The sequence below is a fragment of the Phyllopteryx taeniolatus genome, chromosome 10 (genome assembly GCF_024500385.1).
Source record: "Phyllopteryx taeniolatus isolate TA_2022b chromosome 10, UOR_Ptae_1.2, whole genome shotgun sequence".
Classification (NCBI taxonomy): Eukaryota; Metazoa; Chordata; class Actinopteri; order Syngnathiformes; family Syngnathidae; genus Phyllopteryx; species Phyllopteryx taeniolatus.
In genome coordinates, this window is record NC_084511.1 from 14533643 (window position 1) to 14559447 (window position 25805).

General features: G+C 42.2%; 1 protein-coding gene and 1 long non-coding RNA gene across 7 annotated transcripts; one reads left to right on the plus strand and one right to left on the minus strand.

Moving 5' to 3' along the window:
* Positions 1 to 260: 260 nt before the first annotated feature.
* Positions 261 to 24960, minus strand: LOC133484867 (BTB/POZ domain-containing protein KCTD16-like). The gene is made up of 2 exons (XM_061788013.1): positions 23614 to 24960; positions 261 to 1524 (listed from the first exon to the last, which is right to left on the minus strand). The coding sequence occupies exons 1-2, from the start codon at positions 24410 to 24412 to the stop codon at positions 1073 to 1075; spliced, it is 1251 nt and encodes a 416-aa protein (XP_061643997.1). The 5' UTR covers positions 24413 to 24960; the 3' UTR covers positions 261 to 1072.
* On the plus strand, positions 7328 to 16161 carry LOC133484868 (uncharacterized). 6 transcript variants are annotated; one of them, XR_009790517.1, is made up of 8 exons: positions 7328 to 7624; positions 10706 to 10882; positions 10953 to 11078; positions 12488 to 12598; positions 13474 to 13610; positions 13774 to 13823; positions 14210 to 14272; positions 14698 to 16161. It is a non-coding gene; the product is annotated as an uncharacterized LOC133484868 (long non-coding RNA). The 6 variants fall into 6 exon arrangements; XR_009790521.1 differs by having other exon boundaries at positions 12488 to 13610; positions 13757 to 13823; XR_009790520.1 differs by having other exon boundaries at positions 12488 to 13610; positions 13916 to 14272.
* Positions 24961 to 25805: the final 845 nt, after the last annotated feature.

Sequence of the window (25805 nt, forward strand, 5' to 3'; positions counted from 1 at the left end):
ATGTAAAGTATTGGATTTACTTTTTTTTTTTTGTACTTTTATTTTATCTGGTTGATTGGTTGGCAACCGGTCCATGGTGTTCTCTCATCCAAAGTCAGCTTGGATAGGCGACACTTCACCCCTAAACAGGACAAGCACTATATTAAATAGATGGATGGAAGGTTGACATGAAGATATTATGCAAACTCACTTTTTTCTCACAGTAAATGTCAATGACCGATTCAGTGCCTGTAACTAAGAAGGTTCACGATCAGCCCATACAATCATTACCCTTTTATTTCCATTTATTCACACGTACAAGATTAATCCAATAGCCACTTGTGTTACGTGTACACAGCATCATCAACCCAACAATGACATGAGACAAAATGTTTTACAGTGGCAGACACAACCAGGCAGTGCTTTCTCAATCCGACCACACCATCTTTTGTGATATTACACAATTATGATAAGAGTGAGATGACATGCGGTGCCATTGTCAAGGCCTACTACAAGTTTGTGTTGTCCGTGGACTATAGTGAACTCAAAGCACCATCTCCAATTGAGAGCGCATCGATAATGTGATAGCTTGACAAGATGTTGCCCCTGAGGTTGCTTTGTTGCTTCAGACCGCCTCCAACATGAAGAGGATAGTGATGTAAGCCCCCCGACAGGAGTAACCTGATTTACACGTGTGCATATCATACACAGTGGTACACTTTACAAATCAATGACTCACACTGCCTTGTACTTATTGTGCGACTCTTCAGAATCTTGCTAAAAATAGTGTTCGCTTTGAACGGTGCTTGTGATGCACACTTTCCATTCGGACGCTCTCGAGAGGTCGACAGATACTTTAAAATGTCAACAGGGAGGGATCTGTTTCACCTCACAGACGAACTCAGAGTTGTGTGCTCGTGTATTTATGGTGGGGATGCATAACATTGTGGAGCAGTTTTAAGCCCGAATACTGAAAATTTCAAAATTCCAAGCTCCACTTTTGGGTGGACAAAATAATTTCTAATAGCATAGTTTGTGTTTTTGTGGGTGCTCACTATAACCTGGTGACATGAGGCTGCCCTCCATTCCATCTTCAGAGACGGTATTTTCTCAAAAGCTCCGATTGCCACATGTACTTCCGCTCCGGAAAGCGATCGGGAATCCTAATGCGATGGAAGTCCTGGATGCATTTCTCCAGCTCCTGCTCGGGTGTCATCTTCTCCTTATTGGCTTTCCTCTTGGCAGCCTCTCGCTCACGGACTCCGAAGGTCCTGCCGCGCAGCATGTCAGTCTTACGTCGCATCTCTGCCTGCTGCATCATGTGAGCGGGCCCTTTATGCATGGGTCGGTCCAGCGACTGGATGTTGGGGCGTCGACTAACCGGACCACAGATGACGGTCCCCTGAGGGGAACTGGCCTCCGACTGGGTCTCGGAGCAGGAAGTGGAGAGCTCGTTGAAGGAAGTGCCGCTCTCTCCCTCGCGTTCACTTTTGTGGCTTTTGCAGCAGCAATCGCAGTGTGAGGATGACCACTGTGAGGGCCCACCTACATAACACACAAACACACACAAATTTATGTTCACGTGTTGAGAGTGGCGGTCCTAGCTTGTATGGCGGTCCTAGCTTGTATGGCACCAACACACACACAAACACAGGTGAAAACACACTTGAGTGGCCCTCATATTTTCTTTAAAATATTTTCATTTATAAACAGAGTACAGAATACAAAGAAAACATTAAGGAAAGAGAACTACAAAAAGACAAATACTGTACTGCATTGCACAAATGACAAATCTAAAAGGAACCGTATTGCAATAATATTGGTTTTGTTTTGTGGCTTGCTTTAATGTTCAGGATTAGATTATTAAATTATTTTAAAAGTGTTGCCTTCTGGCCTTCCATGATGCTAAATCATTTATTATGTGATTGTATGATATCTCCTCTCCCTATCACATAAATCTATTTCTGCTCCCTACCCTTCATATCTTCTACAGAGGGCGACTCCACAATGGGGTGCAAATTCTCCATACAAACACCAATGCTTAATGCCATGACACAAAAAAAAATAAATTAATGTAGGTTTTATTTTATTTGATTTATTCCCCCCCACCCCCAGCAATGGCACCCTGTGTGGCCGCATATAATGCACATGCCAGAATCTGCCACTCTATGTTATTACCACAGACAATCCTGCTATTCTTAAAGCGAACTCTTTGTCTTCTGCAATTTTAAACACACCCTCTGTCGGGACAGTGACAGATTCCAGCATTGAACAAAAGAAACAGTTGCATAAGGTGGGCAAATCAGTGGCGCTGTATCACACATTCTCAAAAAAACAACAACACTGGAAGGTCATTTCTGGTATTATTTGATAAGAGGCCAATAATTTAGCATGAATCTAGTTAAGACTCCTTTTATACCCAATCATGAAACTAACCTGTTTCTAATTAACCTGTGGAATGTTCCAAACAGGTGTTTTTTGAGCATTCCTCAACTTTCCTAGTCTTTTGTTTCCCCTGTCCCAGTTTGTTGCAGGCATCGAATTCAAAATGAGAGAATATTTGCACACACAAAAAAAAATGTTTCATCAGTTTGAACATTCGATTTCTTGTATTTGTAGTGTATTCAATTGAATATAGGTTCAACAGGATTTGGGCGGCACAGTGGCCGACTGGTTAGAGCGTCAGCCTCACAGTTCTGAGGACCCGGGTTCAGTCCCCGGCCCCGCCTGTGTGGAGTTTGCATGTTCTCCCCGTGCCTGTGTGGGTTTTCTCCGGGCACTCCGGTTTCCTCCCGCATCCCAAAAACATGCATTAATTGAAGACTCTAAATTGCCCGTAGGTTTGACTGTGCGTGCGAATGGTTGTTTGTTTGTATGTGCCCTGCGATTGGCTGGCAACCAGTTCAGGGTGTACCCCGCCTCCTGCCCGATGACAGCTGGGATAGGCTCCAGCACGCCCGCGACCCTAGTGAGGAGAAGCGGCTCGGAAAATGGATGGATGGATGGATGAACAGGATTTGCAAATCATTGTATTCTGTTTTTATTTACGTTTTACACAACGTCCCAACTTCATTGGAATTGGGGTTTGTGTTTTAGTAAGGTTGGGTCCTGGACCCAAACCAACCAAAATTAATTTGCTCCATTTCTGCACCATATAGTATTACACCGACTGCTATGTTATGAGCCAGCTATCATTATCTGCCATTACTGTTTCGCCTTAGTGGAGGTCTGTGCTTGACTCAGTGCCATTCTTTTTATTTTACTTCATTCTGTCAAAGTAATACGGGGGAGTGTACCACAAAACAATAATGGGGCATGAATTTCATTTCCATAACCCTCAACTTTTCTTCCTCAACACATCCTCCCACATTGTCAATTAAACAGAGGAAATGCGGTTCTTTTACTGGCTTGTGAAGATACTGTCGGTATTTCGAAAAACAGGTCTCACTTTTTGATGCACTAGCAAATAAGAAAGTACGGTTGTTGCATCAACATCCGTTTCTGAGCGATAAAATCATGCAGGTAACCCTAAACACCCCTTAATGGCCTTTTTCTAGCATGATTATATGTCCTCAGTTGCAATGATATCACATGGAGCAATAATTTGTCCATTAGCTCCTTGTGCACAGAGTTCAAGGGGGGATTTTAACCTCTCTGCGCTCACTGTAATAATGACCTTATCGTATTGAGATGATAGTGAGAGCGTCACTAACAGCTTTTTAATGGCTAATCCATGAGTAAAGAGACCAATCAACTCACCAATTTCCCCCCACAGAAAATGAATGGAGCTGAGTCTAGCAGACAAGCAGCACTCCGCAAATGGATGTAGGCGCTTTAGTGACCGGGAGCCAGAGGAGGGATTGGCGTTGTGTGTATTGTTTCTAAATGGATGGAGGCTGGAGTCCGGGGGGGGCAGCCCATTAAGGCAACACGCCAACTCCCAATAATAGCTCTTTGCAATTCTCAATCCATGTAGGGGAATGATTTGTATGACTTGAAATCACCTGGAGTTAATTTCAGCCATGTACTGTATACTGTATGTGTTGCCCGTTCAGTTCAACTGTAGAACCATATACATATACGAGGTGTGTCAGAAAGGTTCCAGGTCTGTTGTGACAAGATTTACAGTATTTGAAATCCAAACTACACGTTTTCCCCTTCTAAGTAATCCCCCTGCAGTCTAATGCACTTTCCTAGCTTTCTTTGCCATACCTTAATTCGCTCCTGGTCGGGTGAGTTGGGAGGCCACTTCACAGCAATGTTCTTCTCGTCCAGGAACTGTGGGATGCTCACGGCATTGCGAGCAGAGGCGTTGTCATGGTGTAGCAGTCACAGGTTGTCCTGCCACAACTCTCACCTCTCTTTGCACACTGAACGAAGCAAATACTGCAGGATCTCTTTGTTTACTTGCTGATTGATTGTCTGACCCACATTGAAATGGAAAACTTTGAAATATATCTTTTGTGACACCAATTCTGGAACTTTTTGGACACATCTCATATATTCTACTCAGCATTTTATAACAAAATTACCGCTGCAGTTTTTCATAAATATTTACAAACAAACTAAAATCAGAAGTCAAGAAATGGCAAGCAGACTAAACACGTTATGTATTAGCAAAAGACGAAACATGCTTTTAATATCTTGTTTCATCAAATGCGTGAGTTACTAGGTTAGAAATTGTTGCTGCACCAATATCATCTGCATGAAATAAATTATATATATAGATATATACATATCTAGCATGGCCTCCCTGACCGTGAGGCAACTTCACTACCACTTTACAACTGAATGGAATATTAATGAAGGAGTTTCCACCTAACGACTCTTGTGGACTGGCAATGGCCTCTCTGCCAGGCAGCCTCCCGGCTCACCCCTTTTTTGCATTCCAAAAGAATTATACCATACGTGGTTTGGGGCGTGCCTCCAACTTGTAGCATAAATGGTTAAGTTTCCCCTCACCAAAACTAACAAAGCCTGCTCAGTAAAAGTGAACGAGTGCGAGTAGTAGACTGGCCAGCAGTCTAAACCTGTCTCCCATTGATAATGTGTGGCGAATTATGAAGTGCGAAATATGACAATGGAGACCCCAAACTGTAGAGCAACTGAAGAATGGGAAAGAATTCCACCTACAGAGCTTCAACAATTAGTGTCCTCAGTTTCCAGATGCAAATTGTGTGTTGTTAAAAGGAAAGGTGATGTCACGTAGTGGTAAACATGCCCCAGTCCCAACTTTTTGTTGCAGGTTAAGGTTGATAGGGATTTGCAAATCAATGTATTCTGTTTTTATTTACATTATACACAATGTCCCAACTTAATTGGAATTGGGGTTTGTACTACTGCGCTGAAGTGTCTTACTAGTGACGTCAAAGAGTGTACAAGTACATGGCCGTTAAGATGGATATGTAGGATAGCAAATAAATGACTCAAATGTCTTCCCATTCTTGTGTCTTGGCACTCTGCTTATTGTTGTTTAAAAACTCTGTGAATCCATTTGGCACAAAGTGTAATACGGTATTTCTGAGTGTGGAGCTTGTCCGAGCCTGGAGTTTAAGTTCATATTCAATTCAGTGGCTCCTTAAACAAAATGTGCTCGTGCTCGTGATGGAGTTTTGAAGTGGCCAAAAGATGAGGAGGGAAGCCACGAAAGAGTGATACCAGGAAACACAGTCAAGTCATATGTGTGGGTATGTTTAAACAAGTGGGCGTGCATCCTCTGGTATCTTTCAGGGAAGCCATTGATCGTTGTGTCTTTGTTCTCAGGTCCATACTAAGAGATCCTGTTACCGTCACATTAAAAGACTGGAACTGATGTACAAAGCAAACTCTGCTTCCGCATTTTTCATAAGTAACACTCCCAAGCTAAATTCCATTCTGTCTTTAAGGAGAGCATCTTTAAGGAGAGCAGGAATGCTTGTCCTGATAGGAGTGGCGTCTCATTTTACGTAACTTCACCAGCTTGGGTGCTCATTAAAATGACACGTTTTAGCTGTTAAATTGTCCTAAATGGCAGAAGAAGTAGGACATGATGTGGACTGAAGGCAGCGGGCTCAGACAAACGCAAATGTCACTGAGTTTGTTTGCTTGCTTCTAAATTAACACACTTCTTGCATATACTCTGTCATTGGGAAAGGAGTTTTGGGGCTTGGCCTGAAAGGTTAAATACAAGAACATTCTGTTCGGGAACCGTCCTTAGAAAAACATGTCTCTTAAGCCATACAAAACAAAAACTACACATCACTGTTTGAACCGCTGTCATGCATGGCAACATATGTCATGAGACTCAGTTTAGATCTCAGTTTAGTGAACAACAAACAATTAATTGTACATGACTGTTTTGCTTTTTCTTCAGTTTTTCTGCAACACTTAAAGAGAAGAGTAATACGAGAAGGAGAAGAAGAATATATACCGGCAGGTATAGCCAAAATAGAAAATTGGGAATTGCAGATGCACACGAGCAAGGCACTGAAGCCCCATGACTTCTCATGCAGTTCTCTTTTTGGGCTCATTTTTCCTTTTTCACTTGAATTAACTGTAGAATAACTTTACGACAGGCTCTGCTGCATTATCACGTCATGTTTGTACAAGTGAGCATTTCTTGCCCTATGAGTGTGCAACTTGTACCCTCAAGGGAATAATAAAGCATTCCTCATCTTCTTCATTAAAAGTATTTTGCTAAGGGAGGAACAAGAGTATGGGGCGCATTAATATAACCTGAAAATGATTGTACAGAATGAGAATGCTTCTTAGCTGGTATTGTTATAGGTAAGTGGCTTTTAGATTCCAAGTTATGGAATGGAATAATATTGCAATATTCGCTCACATTAAATATAAACTGCAGGTGAATGAGCCCAATGGGCAGGAAGAGAAAGCTCTGTGAAAATGTGAGTTATAGTGATAACTCGATCTTCAGCATTTGAAGCAGCAAACATTTTTATTTACAGTAGGACTTCTTCAGAGGGGTACACACAGAGTGATTTTTTTAACATTTTAATATTTTTTTTTAATGGGAAAGACCCCACACATGACAAGGAAAAAAATCAACATGTTTGCGTGCTTACTACTCATGTTTAATGTACTCAAGATGACCAACACAGCACACACATAACCAAATCTGTGATTTTCATGAGATTTACTTTTTTGTCAACGGCAAAGCATGTGCTCTCAATACATAACATTTAAGAAACAAACAAAAAATACAGATTTTTGACGGTGAAAGGTTACTCCCAGTTTCCTTGTCGTAATTGTACTGTGATGTACGCAACTGTATATGCAGCACAATGTACCGACATCCTTGTTTTTTTGTTTTCTTGCCATCCACACATATGTAATGCGCTGACGACTTTTACCCTCCTAGCTTAGTGTCGCTGTTGGCACGTAGTGCGAAAGGCACATGTTGTATCTACCTATTCATAGCTATGGTCACCCCCAACGTGCGTGTTTTGGGCGGAATATTTATAAGGAGCTGCAGTACACCAAGGAAGCATTTCACCTGCACACTCTGTTAGAAACCCCACATTGTTTAGCTATTGTAGTCTAATGACTATGGTGTGAGTGGTCTTTGAACGTACCTAGTGCCAAGCGCAAGTGAAGTACGAAGTACCTGTATTCCCACACGTATGTTGTTGTGTGTAGAAGCCATAGGGTGAGTTTAAATACTTATAGAATTTGTGTAACGTGTTTGCTTTTTTTATGCTTTTAAAAAAAAACAAAGAACTTACTGTCTTACTTACAGACTTACTGTCTGACATGAAATCAGACTAAACGTTTCCTATTTTAGGTAAAATAAGATTTCCAAAACCATTGCTACTAGCTAAATGCCAGAAGAATAAGACAAGGATTTTTCAGGCAAATTTTCATTTCTTTCTTCAAAGTCAGAAGTTTACGTACGGTAAGATTACGATGCCTTCAAATCAATCGTTGACATTTTACACTCATACTTAATGTCACGTCAGTTTATGCTGGCGAGTAACACAAAGGATGTGTAAAGACTATATTCTGTCATGGATGATGACAGTAGAATATATAGAATAGAAGAGTAGAATATATATATATATATATATATATATATATCCATTTTCTGAGCCGCTTCTCCTCACTAGGGTCGCGGGGTATATATCTATCTATCTATATATATATATATATATATATATATATATAAAACGTAATTTCAGAATACAGCTGTAGTAAAATACTGTAATAGGTAAGGGAGCAGGGGTTTGTATTGAATTAAATTGTGTGTAATTTTTTTATGAGCCTTTAATTTGCCTCAAAAGGCTGTTTTGTAGTTTGTCTGTGTCCCTGACCTTTAACGGTAAAATTAATTTAACATTGTGTTGCTGAGCTAAATACTGTATATACTGTCAGACTAGGAGTAATACAGAAGGTTGGACTTCTTATACTCAGTAAGCATTAACTGTGTATTAGATAATTCCACTACCTTCTGAATGTTAAACAATGCAGTGTTACAGTGTATAGGTGGCTTAATTATTTCCTTATTTTTTAGATGGCTATTTTATACACGTTTAGCGTTATGTCCCACCCCAAAACTGCGGCCTGATCTCACACCGGCCATCCCACTGAATATTCTCTGGCTCCGTCCCTGCATCCACACTGCTGTAAAATACAAAGAAAAAAGTGAAGTAGAACAAGAAATGAAAGAAATGCTAACTGATAGCTTACCTGGTAACTGCATTCGAGTTACAAACTCATCTCCTTGTCCTTTTCGTTGTGGGGAACGACTTTCGAGACACAGTATACAAACACTGAGCACAACCAGTTGCTCCTCTCTAGTGTTGCAAAGGGGGGGGGGGGGGGGGGGGGGGAATGTCTAGTGAATATCTGGCAAGTGCTCAGGAATATTATAGGCTATGCCCACGGGATACTCGTTCAGGATTATCTTTTAGAGACAGCCAAGAATTGAGCCTTTGCTGTCTTTGATTGGAAGGGGGAAGACTCACATTTGGGTCTGATTATCTGTATATATGTATCCTCTTGTAGTTCACACAGCAACTCTCATGAGTGTTACATCAACTGTTGTATGGTATAATTTCAGGACAGTTTTGGTCATTTTTAGTTTATTTAAATAAATATTTCTTCAGGGTATTTTATCTGGCAGGTAAATTGCGGATATTCTCAGCCGTCTTGTGTCCCCTTCTTTGACATCCACACAAATACATTTTAGACTAGCTAGCACTGCCTCAGGGGGAGTGTCGTTTACATGCTTGTTAGCTTACGAATTAGGTCAGTGTGCCCTTGCAGCAGCGGGGGGGAAAAGAGTCTTGCAAAGTGACCGTCCTTATAGCATGAAAGAAATCCGTTTGACCACGACGATCCTGTTTGCTGCACAAGCATCTCTGCAGCTGCCTCACTGATTGGCAGCACACACAGCGTCTTGGAACATTTGCATACATTTGAATGTGTCAATATAAGGTGCTTACACTCAACCAGCCAATGGTGTTGAAATAAGCCCAGACAGTACGTCAAATAGTGAGCAATATTCCAGGGTTACACGTGGGAGCCCCGTAGGCTTTGGAGTACTTAACCTATAATCCGCAAACATGTCTTGCTACTTTGTGGCCTATAGCTAAAGTATTTTTTATTCTTTTTGTTTTTGTTTTTTTACGCGAAACAGACTTTTTCTCCTGCTGATCGTTTCTGACAAGTGCTCTGTCCTTTTTAAAAGGTGACTGCCAAAATAGATTAACCAACAATGCAGACAGGCTGAAATGTCTATAGACGTTATACAGTTTATCATTGGTGCCCTCTACGATATCTTGGATTTTTAAGCAATCATTTTCATGGGTTTTTACAGTATTAAGGCAAGTCCGAATTATTTAGAGGTGCACCTTCAGTGTAGTACCATGTTGTGCCACAACATGCCAGGCAAAACTGAGCTCTACTGGTTGTGGATGCGGCGTAATTATAAGCAAGAAGAAGGTCCCCTACTAAGCTGTAGAACACCCTGAAAACTGCCTATTTAAAAAATATCCCAATATGGATTATTTTGGTAACTCGACACATTCCTAAAGTTGGACCGACCCAGTCAGTGGTTATTGTAAACCAGCTGGGCTGGGTTATAGGTGTGACCCTCCCTGCATGTTGGGTTGGGATTGTATACCCCAAAATGGGTGAAATGTGATTTTGCTGTTGGGTGAATACAATCTGACCCAAAAACTGGTCTAAAATATCCATCTATCCACTCTTTGTACCATTTGTCCTCACAAGTTTTCAATTAACCTATCATGCCTCAAATGCTTTTGGAACGTGGGAGGAAACCGGAGTATGTGGAGAAAACCCACACAGGGAGGCCAGGGCCCAGATTTCAACCGACGATCTCTGTACTGTGAGGTGAATATGCTCACCAGTCATCCACCGTGCTGCTGGTCTAAAATATACACTGTGTGCATTATTAGGCAAGTAAGTATTTTGACCATATCACTTTTAGGGATATTTCCTAGCTCCCAGCTTGATAAACCTGAAGGCTTAATGGATTTAAGCATAGCAGATGTATTTCTATGTGTGGGTGTGGCCTAAGGATATATAAAGGTGTGCGTAATTATTGGGCAGCTTCTTTTCTTGAGGGCAAAATGGGCCAAAAAAGAGATTTAACTGACTGTGAAAATTTAAAAATTATCAAAGTTCTCTAAGAAGAATGCAGTGCTCTTGAAATATCTAAGCTATTGGGGTGTGATCACAGAACCATCGAATGTTTTGTTGTGAATAGTCAACAGGGTCGCAAGAAATGTGCTGAGAGAAAAAGATGCAAATTAACTGCCAAGGATTTGAGAAGAATCAAGGGTGAAACCAGCAGGAACCCATTATTTTTAAGTTCTGTCATATTTCAGAACTGCAACCTACCTGGAATACCTCGAAGTACAAGATATTCAGAGACATCACCAAGGTAAGAAAAGTCACATAAGCTGAAGCCTATAGACAGAGCCAAGACATATCTAAAGAGAGATTTCTCAAAGGTTTTATGGACTGATGAAATGAAAGTGACTCTTGACGGACCAGCTGGGTGGGCCCGTGGCTGGATCACTAATGGACACAGAGCTCCACTTCGACTCAGATGCCAGCAAAGTGGAGCGGGGATACTGGTATGGTCTGGTATTATTAAAGATGAGCTGGTTGGACCTTTTCGGGTTGAAAATGGGCTCAAAATGAAGTATCAAAACATTCTGTCAGTTTTTAGAAGACACTTTCTTCAGGTAGTGGTACAGGAAGAAGTCTGCATTTTTCAAAAAGACATATTTTTATGTAGTACAATGCTCCATCACATTTCAAGCCAGTAAAGGCTTGAAAGATGAAAAACTGATGCTGTTCTTCACCTGACCTGAACCCAATTGAGAACTTGTAGGCAGTTCTTAAACGGGAGATGTACCGTGAAGAAAAACATTACACCTCTCGGAAGAATGTCTGGGAGGCTGTGGTTTCTGCTGCACAAAAACTTGATTGACTACAAATCAAGAAACTAACAGAATCCATGGATGGATGGCTTATCACCGTTATTGAAAAGAAGGGTGGCTACTTTTTGGTCACTTTTTTATATACATCAGTTTCTATCGATTTCTATTGACAAGTTTTTTTATGATTCTCACTTAAACAAATGAAAATAAAAAAGTGAGATGGGAAAATGTGTTTTTCATTTAGTTGCGTAACAATTCTGCACACCATCCATCCATCCATTTCCTCAGCCACTTCTCCTCACTAGGGTCGCGGGCTTCTGCACACCAGTAATTGCCTAATAATTGTCCACATATTGATATTCTCCTAAGAAAGCCTAAACCTCACTTTTAATTTCTGAAACATTCCTGTTTACCATATAATTCTGCACACAGTGTAATTATGTGATGTCATGTGGGTCTTAACAACTGTCATACATCTAAAGACCACACGGTTTCTTCTGGAAAAGTATTTCATAGTTAGTATATTCGCCTCACAGTTCTGAGGACCTGGGTTCAAATCCGGCCTCACCTGTGCAGAGTTTGCTTGTTCTCCCCCGTGCCTGCGTGGGTTTTCTCCGGGTACTCCGGTTTCCTACCACATCCCAAAAACATGCATCGTAGGTTAATTGAGGTCTAAATTTCCCGTAGGTGTGAATGTGAGTACTAATGGTTGTTTGTTTATATGTGCCCTGCAATTGGCTGGCAACCAGTTCAGGGTGTACCCCGCCTCTCGCCCAAAGATAGCTGGGATAGGCTCCAGCACACCCGTGACTCTAGTGAGGATAAGAAGTAGGGAAAATTAATGAATGAATGAAATATACAATGTGTCAGTTTTACATTAAACTATTACTGGGAGTGATAAATCGCTTATACGTAGAACTGCAAGCAAGAGAGTGGAAAAAAGAGGCAGAATAGTTTTAAAAAGTGTGTTTTAACTAGGGCGAGTGGAAAAATTGTCTCATGCCGACCTCAGAGTACTTGACGTTTGTTCTCATTCACGAAGGTCGCAATGTAAAATTTCAAGACATGATGTCATAAATTTGTTCTGTGTCTTGGATCAGACGAATGGCCACACTACAAGTAGGACACCGATCAGACCCCGCCCGGTCATCGCGTGCTGTCGCCAAGAGCACAGTCTGACGGCACACGTCTTCGGGGAGGCGGGACAAGAAGTAAGAGTCCAGGCAGCAGCACCGCAGGACCAAAGCGCAGGAACCGTGGGGTTAACCTGAGCTTGGCTCCACAGGAAGAACGAGTGCATGGTGCAGCCAGGCTGTGTCGTGGTCGTGAGCTGTCCTATAGATGCCAGATCGGCAGTCGTTGATTACGTCATATACACGGGGAACAACACTAGATCGGGGACTCAACTCAATAATAGGCCACGACAGGGGGTGGGGGTGGAGTGGTTCAGGTCAGGGATGGCATTTACTCGATTATACAATGGGATAATAAGATAGGATTATCGATTCTAAAAAGAGTTGATAGTGACAGCCCTCCCTAAATGTGTTTAAAGCATGTAACAAAACAACAAGAGTTTGTAACCGCTTTATTTTTACTCCACTTCCACAAAGTCACAGACAGAGACGTACTAAAAAGTCCTCTCCTTCCACTTTACACCATCCAAACCGCCATTAAAGGCCTCCCTGGAGGGATCATTAAGGAGATGGATGTCAGACAGCAACGAAACATGCATAGACTTGTTTCACCTTTTCAAACACTGTTTAAAAGGACCAATTGACCCGGATATTGAGGGGCTACAATGGGGAACTTACAACAGACTCCAATGTGATGAGTGAGCGATACCATCCAGATGAATCCTTGAGTTATTTGGTAGCATCACAATGACAACCTGTACTTGGAATTGAACCTTCACAAATAACCACACTTATACCAATCTACACTTTAAGTACACTTGCACAAAAGGGATGTATAAAAAATGTCTTTCATTTTTCCACTTCAAAGTAATAAGTACTGCTGAAATGACGAAAACCACACGTCATGCGAACATGCATCCCTTGTATTTTACTTCTCAACGTGTGGCTGTTAGCCATTGTCAGGAATGGAAATGTTATTCAAGAGGAGATTGAGGCCAGCAAGAAAAGGGGCCTCTGCAGCAGAGTGGAGCCTGCGGAGCACAATACTGCAGTGTCTAGAATAGCAGAATGTCAACCAGCAAAAGACTTGGTAAGCTGAAAACTAAGGATTTATGCAAAGTAACTAGGTCTAATTACAATTTTGCATCATAAATGTATATTTTCAACTAAACAATCGTGTTTCAATAAACCGTGCTGAATGCTTAATGTTTGATACAGTTGTTGTGGCTAAATCAGGCCATCTGTCTCCCTAGAGTGGTAGAGAATGATCAACGGGCTATGACGGAAGTCTTCGTTGAGACAGGTTAGTTGGTCAAAGAGAATTTTGCCTGATCATCAAGCCAATGTCTACCAACAGTTTAACCAGTTGGAGGGTTCTGCCTATCATGCCTTCAGCACCTGCTTATAAAGCCTAAATGATGTCACCGTGTTGGAGTACAGTCTAAACATTAATTCCTGGAAAGAGGAACTCCTCCAGCAGGCAACGACGTCAGCTTCTTACGCTTTTCATGCACTGTATGTGTATGTGATGTTCTTTTACCTGTACTTTATAGTCTCTTCAGAATGATGGACTATCAATAGTACATCTTATCCAGCTTTACCCCAGCAGAAGGAATGTGCTCTTCCTCAGGCATGGCTACAGCAGACAACACATTTAACAAATGGAATATCTTTTAATTATCATTTCAGATACCTCAGAGTCCTTGTATTCCACCTAATTAGATGGTGCAGGTGTACCTAATGAATTGCCCAGTGAGTGTTTTTTTTTTTTTTTTTTTAAATGCTCATCATGCAGAAATGAGTTTCCTATGTGTACTCTGTATCTGTATATATATTTTGGCCTCCTAAATGGCATCCTAAAAGTTGAGTATTAAAGTTTTGGGTCAGATTCAAGTGAGGCTCATTAGTCGTGTGATGCATAATGCTGTGAAATATATCTTTATCTATCGATCGATCTAGATAGATAGATCGATAGATCTATCTATCGATCTATCTATATATATATTGATCATCTTCTAATGATTGATTCAAATATGTATGTTTTCCCGTTGAGTCTGCACATTTCCAATATAAAATCCTATTTGCTGCCAAGGTGAGGCACGTCTACTTGAAGTGATGTAGTGCAAAATGGCAGCGGCACACAGCCATGACTTACTTCTGACCATTTCTCTGCACAGGTGCTCCATCAGAAGTGGATGAGTTATTCATGTTTGGCATAATCTATCTCTTGGAGGCATCGCCAATCCATTCTGACTCCAAACAGGCTTGGCCCAATTGCTGCCTCCATTACAGCCTGCCAATGGATTACTTTCCTCCTCTCTCCATGCCACCTTGTAGTTATTGACCATGTGCCACCACACAACATGTACTCACACAATCTCTCGAGAAATGGAACAGAAGTGGATGGAGCTGGTACACTTTCTATTGAGCTGATAGACTTTCTATTGACTGTAAACCCCCACTATTTGTGAAGGTTAGGGACCAAGCTGTCAAACAGTGAAAAATTTGACATCCCCCCCCAAAATGTTTATAATCGTCTATTAATAGTTAAAGCATAAATATGGTAGAAATTATGATCCCAAAACACTCATTTCAAACTAATCTTACAAAATTACCCTTAAAATGACATGGTCTAGTGGTCTAGCAACCCCGGCTAAACTTAGCTCCTCCCCAACATACAAAGATCTTCAAGATGTCTCACTTCAACATACTGTACTTCCTTGACACCAGTTAATACTTTTCTATAAGTCAAGGCTTTGGAGGCATCTTGTTGCATCTTAGGGTGGTTTCAGAAAGAGCACAAAAAATGTTTTTCAGTAAATTACTGAGAATAGGTTCCACCCCAAAAACCCAAATAGGTGAACTGTATATGTTCACTGGCCGGCAATGTATGATTTGATTAAGGAGCCCTTAAACTAGGTTACCCTTCATCTTTCCAAATTGTGTCTCAGTGGATGGTTGGAGACAGGGAAATATTTTGGGAACGCAGATTCTTTTTTAATCAGCCAACACCCTTCACTTTCCCTAGAGATAATTAGTGATAATAAGATTGTCCCAAAATGCCAGCTGTGAGTTTGGAATTGTTAGTCCTAACGGGAATATTATCACCACTGCCAATGTCCTTATTGTGCAGGATGACCTACTTTTTTTGTGATAAATAACCCTTTGCACAATCCCTCTGGATGCTGTCAAGCTGCTGCAACCAGAATATCTGTATTAGGCTTCATTTACACTGTAGATATGCCTAATTCCAATTTCGTGCCTATATCAGACTGTCTATTTACAGCTACTCTCAGGTGACCTATATCCAATATCACTGGGCTTGCATTGACCGAGCACCTGAAACCACACACACACATTTGTGGCAGCAGGCCAATAGAGGCTGTTACGGCACCGCACCACCACTCACCACAAAAAAACTGAAATGATAAAATTAAAATACTTGAAAATATATCTCTATCTGTGTTTAGATGAGCAGGATAGACAGTTGTTTCGTTCATCTTTGTTGTCTGATTTGTGATGTGTTTCCGCAAAAATCTGTACCCATAGAGTACAGTCCATCCTTTGGCCACTGTAGTCTTTGACCAGGCCTCACAACCTTTATGAAGTCGAAATAAAATGTAGTGTATGCAATGCTTTTATTACGATGTGTCCATGTGCATGGTATTTTCTCACCTGTCTTGACTCAGATATTCATTGAAGTGACATCCCATTCTTAATCAATAGGGTTTAATACAACATTGCTTCACCCTCTGCAGTAGCTTAAACTCTTCTGGGAATGTTTTCCACAAGGTTTAGGAGTGTGTTTTGGGGGAATTTATGACCAATTTTCCAGAAGCGCATTTGTGAGGTTACACACTGATGTTGGACGAGAAGGCCTGCCTCTCAGTCTCCACTCTAATTCATCCAAAAGTATTGTATAGGGTTGAGGTCAGGATTGTGCTGGCCAGTCAAGTTCATCCACATCAAACTCTCTCACCCGTGTCTTTATGAACCTTGATTTGTGCACTGATGCACAGTCATGTTGGAACAGGATGGGGCCATCTCAAAACTGCTTCCACAAAGTTGGAAATGTCCAAAATATTGGCCCCGAGCTCCAGTGAAAGGAACTCTGAAAGCTTCAGCATACCAAGCGATTTTGGACAGTCAAACAGTTTGGGGATTACCCCTTCCTGTTCCAACATGTCTGTGCACCAGTGGACAAAGCAAGGCCCATAAAGACACGGGTGACAGAATTTGGTATGGATGAACTTGACTGCCCTGTACAGAGTTCTGCCCTCAACCTGATAGAACACCTTTGTCTGCTATTTACATGTGTTTGAGGGTCTTAAACATTAAAGCGGGGTAACTGCAAAAAATTAAGAATTTGAAAAGCGGGGCTAATATTTTCTCACGACACTCTAGTTGTATGTATGGACATCACATAACTATGTTAAATATGAGTACTGTATATAGGTACTAACTACTTATGACAGATTTGTTGAAAAGTTTATTCAAAAACTGCCCCCTGGGACAAATAAATGTTTGAAAGGATGCACAAATTGCACTTGCTCAAATGTGGGTTTAATCACCATCAGTTACAAGAAACACTTCTTTGATAAATGCCTTGATCTCCCCAAGACAGAATCGGCGAATGGAATCATCTGATTTAGTCAGCAGGGTACTATGTACTGTACATAAAAGAAATGGGAATTCAGCGTCTTAACTGGTCCCTTGATTTCAGAATACTGTACTAACTTGTTGTAATATCCTGAACTGATAACTGCTCGAGTCTATGTCAACATAGAGAGATGAGGCAGCTTGCACAAAACAGCATAAAGGATATCCTTAATGATTTTGAGAAAAGAGTCTGATGGAGTTTATAGTATTGATTTGCCCTTTTCACACAAAGAAAACCTAAATTCCAAGCTATACCAGTGGAACTCTGACTTACAAGCATGTACATAACAATAAGACCATTCTTTTTGTGCCCGGAAAGTGAATTTCTGTTTGAAGATAATTGCTTAAACGTCCAAAGACTCAGAACTATGTAGTACTTAATTGTGGAGATAATCTGTTTTTACTGTTTCAGTGTGTGGGGCGTGGCTGAAACCAGGCCCAGTGACGCAGTTGGGCATGAGTCGCACCTCCCCCACTATATACTTTAAGAACTCAAGCACCTTTGTTCGCGTTAGCGGTTATCCAGTGCAAATGCGACGTGGGGTTAGCTGGCTAGCTATGCTTACTCCCAGAAAATGCATACTCTTTGAAGAGTCATTGTCAGCCGTGAGTGTGCATGTGTCACCCAGAAGAGTGGTGAAGACAGCAAATAGAGGCAAAGATGTTTTGTTTTTTTTTCAGTCCGATTTGAAAGCCAGCGTATGAACCTTTGGGCTGGCTTTGCCAAATTAGAGCACCTTGTTGTCGGAGATGAGTGCGCACACATCACAAAAAGAAGGCAATAGAGCGAGGGGGAGAAAAGAAATCTGATTTGACAGCCAGCATCATCGCAATGAGGTGGCCGCTTTAAGAACGCATTGTTTTCAAAGTGGGAAAAGCCCTGCGATGACCAGGTGGTATATATTCCAGCAAACTGAAGGCTTTAGGTGGAGAAATGTTCACACTTCCAACATTTAGTATGTGGAGGCATAAGAAAGATGCTTAAGCAAAGTAGCATCAATTTTTCCAGGTCGTTGTTGAGCGGGGTGTGGTTTCAGAGCGTTCAGCAGACACGCCCACAACATTTGAGAGCAGAGAGAACGACTTCATTTTTAAACACTTTGAAGCCTCATTTTATATACGTTTCTAATTTTCATATTTTTTTTGTAATCATTTAAATTTGGCACGGTTAATACCTTGATGTGTCAAATTTCGAAGACCCTGCCCTAGGTCAGCCACTGTCCCATATTCAGAACCAGGTTAAAGTGGATATTGAGCACTGTGCTAAATGACAACTCTGTCCTGACTAGGTTGTGGAATCCTATCTCGCATCACAATGTGTGTTGTCTTTTGACGTATGCCACCAAAATGATGGGTTGTTGCCTTCCAAGTCCCCCATGAACCTTGGTGTCAGATCTTTACTTCAATCAGTGTTTTTGCTCTCAGCTCCCTCTCCCTTTTTTTCTGCCTCACTTCTCTTTACCCCTTGGCCAGGCCTCATGCAACTTTTACTCCCTTATCACTCTTGCTTCATCCGCTCCAGCCTCCATCTGCTTGCCTTCTTTTTTCCTTCCAGCCCAAGTCCCTCTCTTTTTTTCTTAAAATTCATTGTTTTCCTCACGCCGCTCAAAAAAAAAATAATCCCTCCGCTCCCAACCATCTTTCCAGAACAGTGTCCATGTACAGGAAGTGGGGTTAACCTGGACCTGGAGCTGCTATTTCATGTTAAATGACTCACTCACTGTAGTGTAGGCTACACCCTTCAGATGTTGTCAATAGTAACAAAATTTTAGATAAATCTCGCCCGCGACCCTAGTGTGAGAAGCGGCTCAGAAAATGGATGGATGGATGGATGGATGGAGATAAATCTCACTCACTCGCTTCCCTGCACTTCTAACCTGAACACACCAACAGGGATTTTTCTTCTTGAATTCCAAAGGGAAGCATTCAGAATAATGAACAAAGTGATTTTTTAATTGGCCATATGGTCCAACTCTTCCCTGCAAATAAGCCATATTTGAAGCTAATTCTGTTTTTTGCTGATGAAGAAACTCCAAGTACAAAGCGGATATGAGAGAATGAAGCACCGACAGTCAGATTTTATTCGTTCTCTTTTCTGCTGCCTACCGGTGCTATATAATTCATAGGCGCAGGCAGGCACAGTATGTCTACACATGACACATCGACTTGAGGTGCAGCAGGATTGTGACTCAACCCTTCTTTGTAGTTCTTCAGTTCAGTGAACAGCTGAGCCCTTTTGAACACCAATGCTAACCAGAACAACAACACCTAAACAGTCCTTCACATTAGTTCCCTGTGTAGTATTGAAGTGAGAGACCTACGTTACTTATTTGTTCCACTGTCGGCCAATGTTCTTGATGTTTTCTCCATAATATACCTTTTTACTGTGGTACCTTGACTTCTGAGTTTAATTCTTTTAATGACTAAACTCATTCAATTAACTCCAATTCAAATCAATATTAAGATTAATGTGCTCCAGCACCCCCCCCAAAAAAAAGTTTAAAAAAAAGCACTGTATTATATAAAAATAAAAAATAGAATGTGAAGAAATAAACTAGTTTTATATAAAGAGTGAATACTGTACGTTTGGACAACCCGAGTCACAATAACGACAGCTGTAGTGTTGTATGTGTGCTTTCAAGGGGCGTGGACTAGTGAGTGACATCAGGTCATGGCCAGTTAGTCTTAGTGAGCTTCTGGACATAAGTTTTACCTGACTGTATTTTAGTTTACTAGTGTTCTTATTTTGTATTTGTGCGTTTGACTGTTTGTACTGTTCCATAAATGGCTGAAAGTGCATCGGCGACTGTCCTTTTTGGGTGGGGGGGGGGCAGTGAAGCTGAAGCTTGTTCGTTTTGCAAATATTGGCTTGCAACAAAATAAATAAATGAAAAAACAATCTACCAAGCAACGGCTCGTAACGCAAAAAAAAAAAAAACTTGTAAATTGGGTCACTCGTGAGTCAGGTGCAGAATAGGACACTTGACAATATTAGCCCCCAAAACATGTTTACACAAATAAAGACTTCAACCCCAATAGACTCCTGTCTGATCTGCAGTTGATTAAATAAAGGGGTGGGTCACGATTTGCAGAAATGTGGCAATAGTAATATACCTAAATATAATGAAAAAATGTATGAGGACTATTCAGTCAGGTGGAATTTGGATTAAATTGTATGGCCGGCTGGTTAGCAGATCTGCCGCACAGTTGTAAGGACCCGGGTTCAAATCTGGCCTCGCCTGTGTCGAGTTTACGTGTTCTCCCGTGCCTGCGTGGGTTTTCTCCGGGCACTCCGGTTTCCTCCCACATCCCAAAACATGCGGGGTAGGTTAACTGAAGACTCTTCATTCCCTGTAGGTGTTAATGTGAGTGCGAATGGTTGTTTGTTTACATGTGCCCTGCGATTGGCTGGCAACCAGTTCAGGGTGTACCCCACCTCTCGCCCAGAGTCAGCTGGGATAGGCTCCAGCACGCCCACGACCCTAGTGAGGATAAGCGGTACAGAAATGGATGGATAGATGGCTGGATTATTCAGTCACTCATATACAGACAAAAAAAAATGCAAATATAATGGAAAAGTTTATTTATTTCCATAATTCCATTCAAAAATTTAAACTTTCATAGATTATAGATTCAGGGCCCACAATTTAAACATTTTCGAGTATTTATTTGTTTATTTTTTTTATAATTTGGGTTTCCAGTTCATAAAACCCACGAAATCAGGAATTCATTCAATACTGTGACGAAATCACCATTTACTTCTCAGTTTTTGGAGGGAAAAAATAAATAAATTAGGGTCACATTAAATCAATCAAAATATGGTACTTTCAAAATGATCTGTTAATCTTCAATACTTGGTTGGGAATCTGTTTGCTTGAATGACTGCCTTGATGCGCCGCGGCATTGAGGCAATCAGCCTGTGGCATTGCCTGGGAGTTATGGAAGCCCAGATTTCCTTGATGCTTGCTGTCAGTTCTTTGTTTTTGGGTCTGGTGCCCTTCATTTTCCTCTTGATAATACCCCATAGATTCTCAATGGGGTTTAGATCCGGCGAGTGGGCTGGCCAGTCAAGCACTGTGATGGGATGGGCATCCAACAAGGTTTTGGTGCTTCTCGTAGTATGGGCAGGGCCCAGGTCCTGCTGGAAGAAGAAATCTGCATCTCCATACAGATCCTCAACAGAAGGAATCATGAAGTCCTCTAAAACATTCTGTTAGACGGTTGCGGTGACCTTGGATTTAAGAAAGCAGAGTTTACCAACATCTGCACTGGACATTGCACCCCAAATCATGACTGACTGAATATTTCACACTAGACCTCAAGCAGCTTGGGTTCTGTTCTTAACCCGTCTTCCTCCAAATCCTTGGACCTTGATTCCCGAATGAAAGGCACACTTTCATCGGAAAAGAGGACCTTGGACCACTGGCCAACAGTCCAATCCTTCTTCCCCTTGGCCCAGTTGAGCGCTTCCAACTTTTGCTCAGTCTCGGAAGTGGCTTGACCCGAGGAACCCGACAGTTGTAGCCCGGATGCGTCTGAATGCGGTGGTTTTTGAAGCAGTGACTCCTGCCTCATTCCACTCTTTCTGGATTTCTGCTAGATTCTTCAATCTTCTCTGTTTGATAATTCTCTGAAGCCCACGGTCATCTCTTTTGCTGGTGCATCTTCTCCTGCTACATTGTGTGCTTCCACTAGACTTTCCATTGATATGCTTGGACACAGCACTCTGTCAGCCTCCTTACCTATGAACTTTTGTGGCTTACCCATCCTATGAAGGGTATCAATGATGGTCTTCTGACCAGTTGTCAAGTCTGCAGTCTTCCCCATATTGAACCCAACTGAGACAATTGGACCAAACTGAAGCAATTCAATGACACCTGGAGAAACCTGTGCAGGTGCTTTGAATTTAGGAGCTGATTAGTGTGGGACACTCAGTTTAAAACATTTATGGCCTGCAAAATTTAGGCTGATTTCTTCACAGTATTTAAATTTTTAGAATTCCTGATTTCATGGGTTTTATGAGCTGGAAGCCCAAATTATGTAAAAATAAACAAATAAATACTTGAAATTGTTTCAATTGTGGGCCCTGAATCCATAATCTATGAAAGTTTAACTTTTTGAATGGAATTATGGAAATAAACTTTTCCATGATATTCAAATTTTTTGGAAAGGGTCTGTATTTTTTACACCTATGTACAATATGCCAGCTGACATTAAGCAAGAGGCATCGCACACCCTGGACAACCAATAACACTAAATGACAATATAGTCTTCAATGAAACTAACATGCATGTTGTTGTTTTTTTGTCCTGGAGAAAACCCTCACAGGCACTGGGAGAACACGCAAAGTCCACACAGTAAGATCAGGGCTCCTCAGATTCGAACCCTGAATCTCAAGACTGTGAGGCAAACATGCGAACCATGCTACCCCCATTGTGCCCAGCTAATTCCTGATGTAAAAATTCATCCATCCTTTTTTGTTGCGCTTATCGTCATGGTTGGGGTGAGCTGTAGCTTATAGCAGCTGGCTTTGGGCGAAGGGTGGAGTACACCCTGGACTGGTTGCCAGCTAATCGCAGGCCACATACAGTATAGCCAAAGAAGCATTGACACTCACATTCACACCTACAAATTAGAGTCCTCAGTTATTATAACATGCAAATTTTGGGAATTTTGGGAAGGAGATGACATACCTGGAGGAAGGTCACAAATTCGGGGAGCCCATGACAAGTGAGGCTGACGTGCTAACCACGCTGCCTAGTTGAGTTATTGCCACAAAATAATACAATGTCATTTGTGAGGCACAGGTTTTCAATAGATGCTCTTACTGACGCAACCCATCCATTTTTATTTTTATTTTAAATCTGTGCTTGCGACCGGTCATAGCTGCATGAGCATTGGGTCGGTGGGTGGGAATCGAACCCGTGGCGTCTGCAGAAATGCATGAACGTGCTGTACACCGTCACCAGTGCAATAAAATAATTCAATAAGAGCAAAATAAAGAATTTTACATCAGCAACAGTCATGTTTTTAAGGTTGACCTGTGTCTTAGAACATATTGTGTTCGACTTGAGACATTGTGGCATGTATGGCCCTTGTGCTCGAGATGTTTTGGCGTGCTTATACATTTCAGTTTACATTTCACTTCGTTCAATGAACTGTATTGTTTTACTTCGGGGATGGTGCCAGTATTTGGGCCACGTGAGCTAAAATGCATGTTTTGGGAATGTGGGAGAAAGCCGGAGAAACCCCACACAAGCACGGGTGGTGTGGGGGAAGTCGAAATTTCACAAAGGAAGGTGGAAGGTTCACTGTGAGGCGGATTAAAACAAATAGTACATCAAAAAGTTGTCAAAGTGCATACAAATGAGCGGTGACGGCGAAATGTGTGCTGTGGCCGATGCCGTGCGTGCGTGCGTGCGCGCTGGACTCACGGTAGAAGATGTACTGCGCGTAATTGGACCAGAGCGTGTCTTCCGCGTAACGAGCGACAGAGGCGGCGGTCAAGGAGGAGTTGCAGGCCACGATGTGAAAGCCGCTCTCTGACAGCATGTCAAACGCCCTCTCCGGGTGCTTGAACTTGAGGTAAAACCTGCACGTATAGCGGTCCGGGGGTCGGTCCGCGTCTCTGTTCTCGTTGAGCGCGTCTCCGAAGACCTCCTTGGCCAACGCGATCCTGCTGCTGATGAAGATCCTCGGCGACTTTCTACTCTTGGAGTCGGGCTCGCTTTCTTTGGCTGCCGCCGCTCCTTTGAGAGCCACCGTGATGTAGCCGTACCTCCTGTCTAGAGAGTAAGACGGATAAAACCTGTGCTCGCTGCCCACGGACGCATCGTCCAAATCGCTGTAGTCGTCCGGGAAGAGTTTGGACTCCTCGGACGATAAAAGTTTGGCTAAATCCGGCAGCTGGAAGTATTCCGCCTCCCGTTTCAACCTTCCTCTCTCGGGGAAGTGGTCCGGCAGGACGACTTGCTTGTCCCGCAAGTAATCCAATACGTACCGGAACAAAAAGCCATCTCTGTCGATGAAGTAACGTCCTCTAAAGTCCCGGGACAGGTCGTTGCAGGAGCCCTTCTTGTTGGAGAACAGCTTCCCGAGTAGGGAATTCGGGAAGGCGGTCAAGGTGGCGTGGCGAGTGTAGTACACCTGCCCCCCAACATTCAGCTCGATCACATCCGATGGAGGGCTCTGCGCCGAGCCGGCCTCTTTAGCGGGCTTGCAGTTTTCGCTCATGTCCCCCCCTTCTCCTCGCAATCTTGCCTTGGAATGTGAGTGTATCGATGGCGTCGAGTTCAGGGCGTGCGGCGCGGATGCATGCCGGCAAAGCACTCACGAGCCCAAGATGCGGTCATCACAATCCGAGGTGTGTCCCGGGCTGAAATCCTTCCAGCCCGTGCGTAAGTGGGCGCATCCTTTTTTTCTTCTAAGCAATCGATCAGCATAACCTCACCGTCTTACGCGCATCCACTGCGATGCCTCAAGAGAAACTTAATCTTCACTCTCAAATACACCAAGTACAAATCCCCCTTTAAAAAACCAAAATACTAATTTTAAAAAAGCGTATTCTTCAGATCAGTGCGTAAAAGTCCCAATTCCACTCTGTCTGGATGCTGGAAGCTGCTCGTAGAGAGGCGGTGCACGCGCAGAAGTGGATGCAAGCGCGGGGACTCCGAAGTGCACCCACATGCCCCCAAAGTGCTGAGTGCGGCCAGCAGACGCTTTCAGATCATGTTGAGCTAAGCTGTGAACGAGAGAGAGCGCGGGGTCCAATTATATCTTACATCATCTTAAAGACAAACGACATTTGCATAACGAAAGACCATATGTATGTGTGTGTTTATTTTAAATGAAATTCTAACCCAGACACTGGCAATGGGCAGAAATGGCGATTAATGTAGTTTTATCATGCAGCCTTGCAAATGTTAATCCATTTTTAGACTGTCCCATATTTACATGTGCGCTCTTAACCAGAGAGAGAGACAGAGAGAGAGAGAGAGAGAGAGAGCGCGCTCGTGACAGCTATGTGGGACCACATGCAGCCCAGGCCTCGCTTGCTGTCATTAAATATCTGGCTTATACATTTGAAATGAATTCAAGTCAACGCCAGACCCAGACGCTGGTCTCCTCTCTGTCACGCGAATCGATGGATTGGAAAACCCATGGCATCGGCATCATCGATTCAAAATTAGTCCTTGTTTCAGCACCACGGACAGATCCCAGGCAACTCCAAATCCACCCATCCAATTTCTTTACTGCTTCTCTTCACTCGGGTCGCGGGGGTGCACAGTCACACCTCAGGGCAATTTAGAGTCTTCAATCAGCCTACCCATATAAATATAAAAACATAACATTTATTTTATTGTCCCATATAATAATAAATGACTACTCATTGCTTTGCCATGTCTATACACTAGTAATCAATGTGTGCTGTGTGCGTGGGTGTGTGTTCGTGTGGGTGGATTTTGCGTTTATATGTGAATATGGGAGCGGTGAGGTTCTTGTGTATTTCTTGCTATTTTAATTGTCTGTGTTTATCTCCATAAAGCACTCTGTGTTGCATTTTAATGTATGAAAACTGCTGTATAAATTAATTGAATTTGATTAGATACAGCAGCTGAAATAAGTA

Bases quoted from the DNA above. Each gene is read 5' to 3' on its own strand.
- LOC133484867 (XM_061788013.1), bottom strand. From the start codon at position 24,412: ATGAGCGAAAACTGCAAGCCCGCTAAAGAGGCCGGCTCGGCGCAGAGC. The intron at 1,525-23,613 runs GTGAGTCCAGCG...TGTGTTATGTAG, and splicing joins CGCGCAGTACATCTTCTACC to GTGGGCCCTCACAGTGGTCA.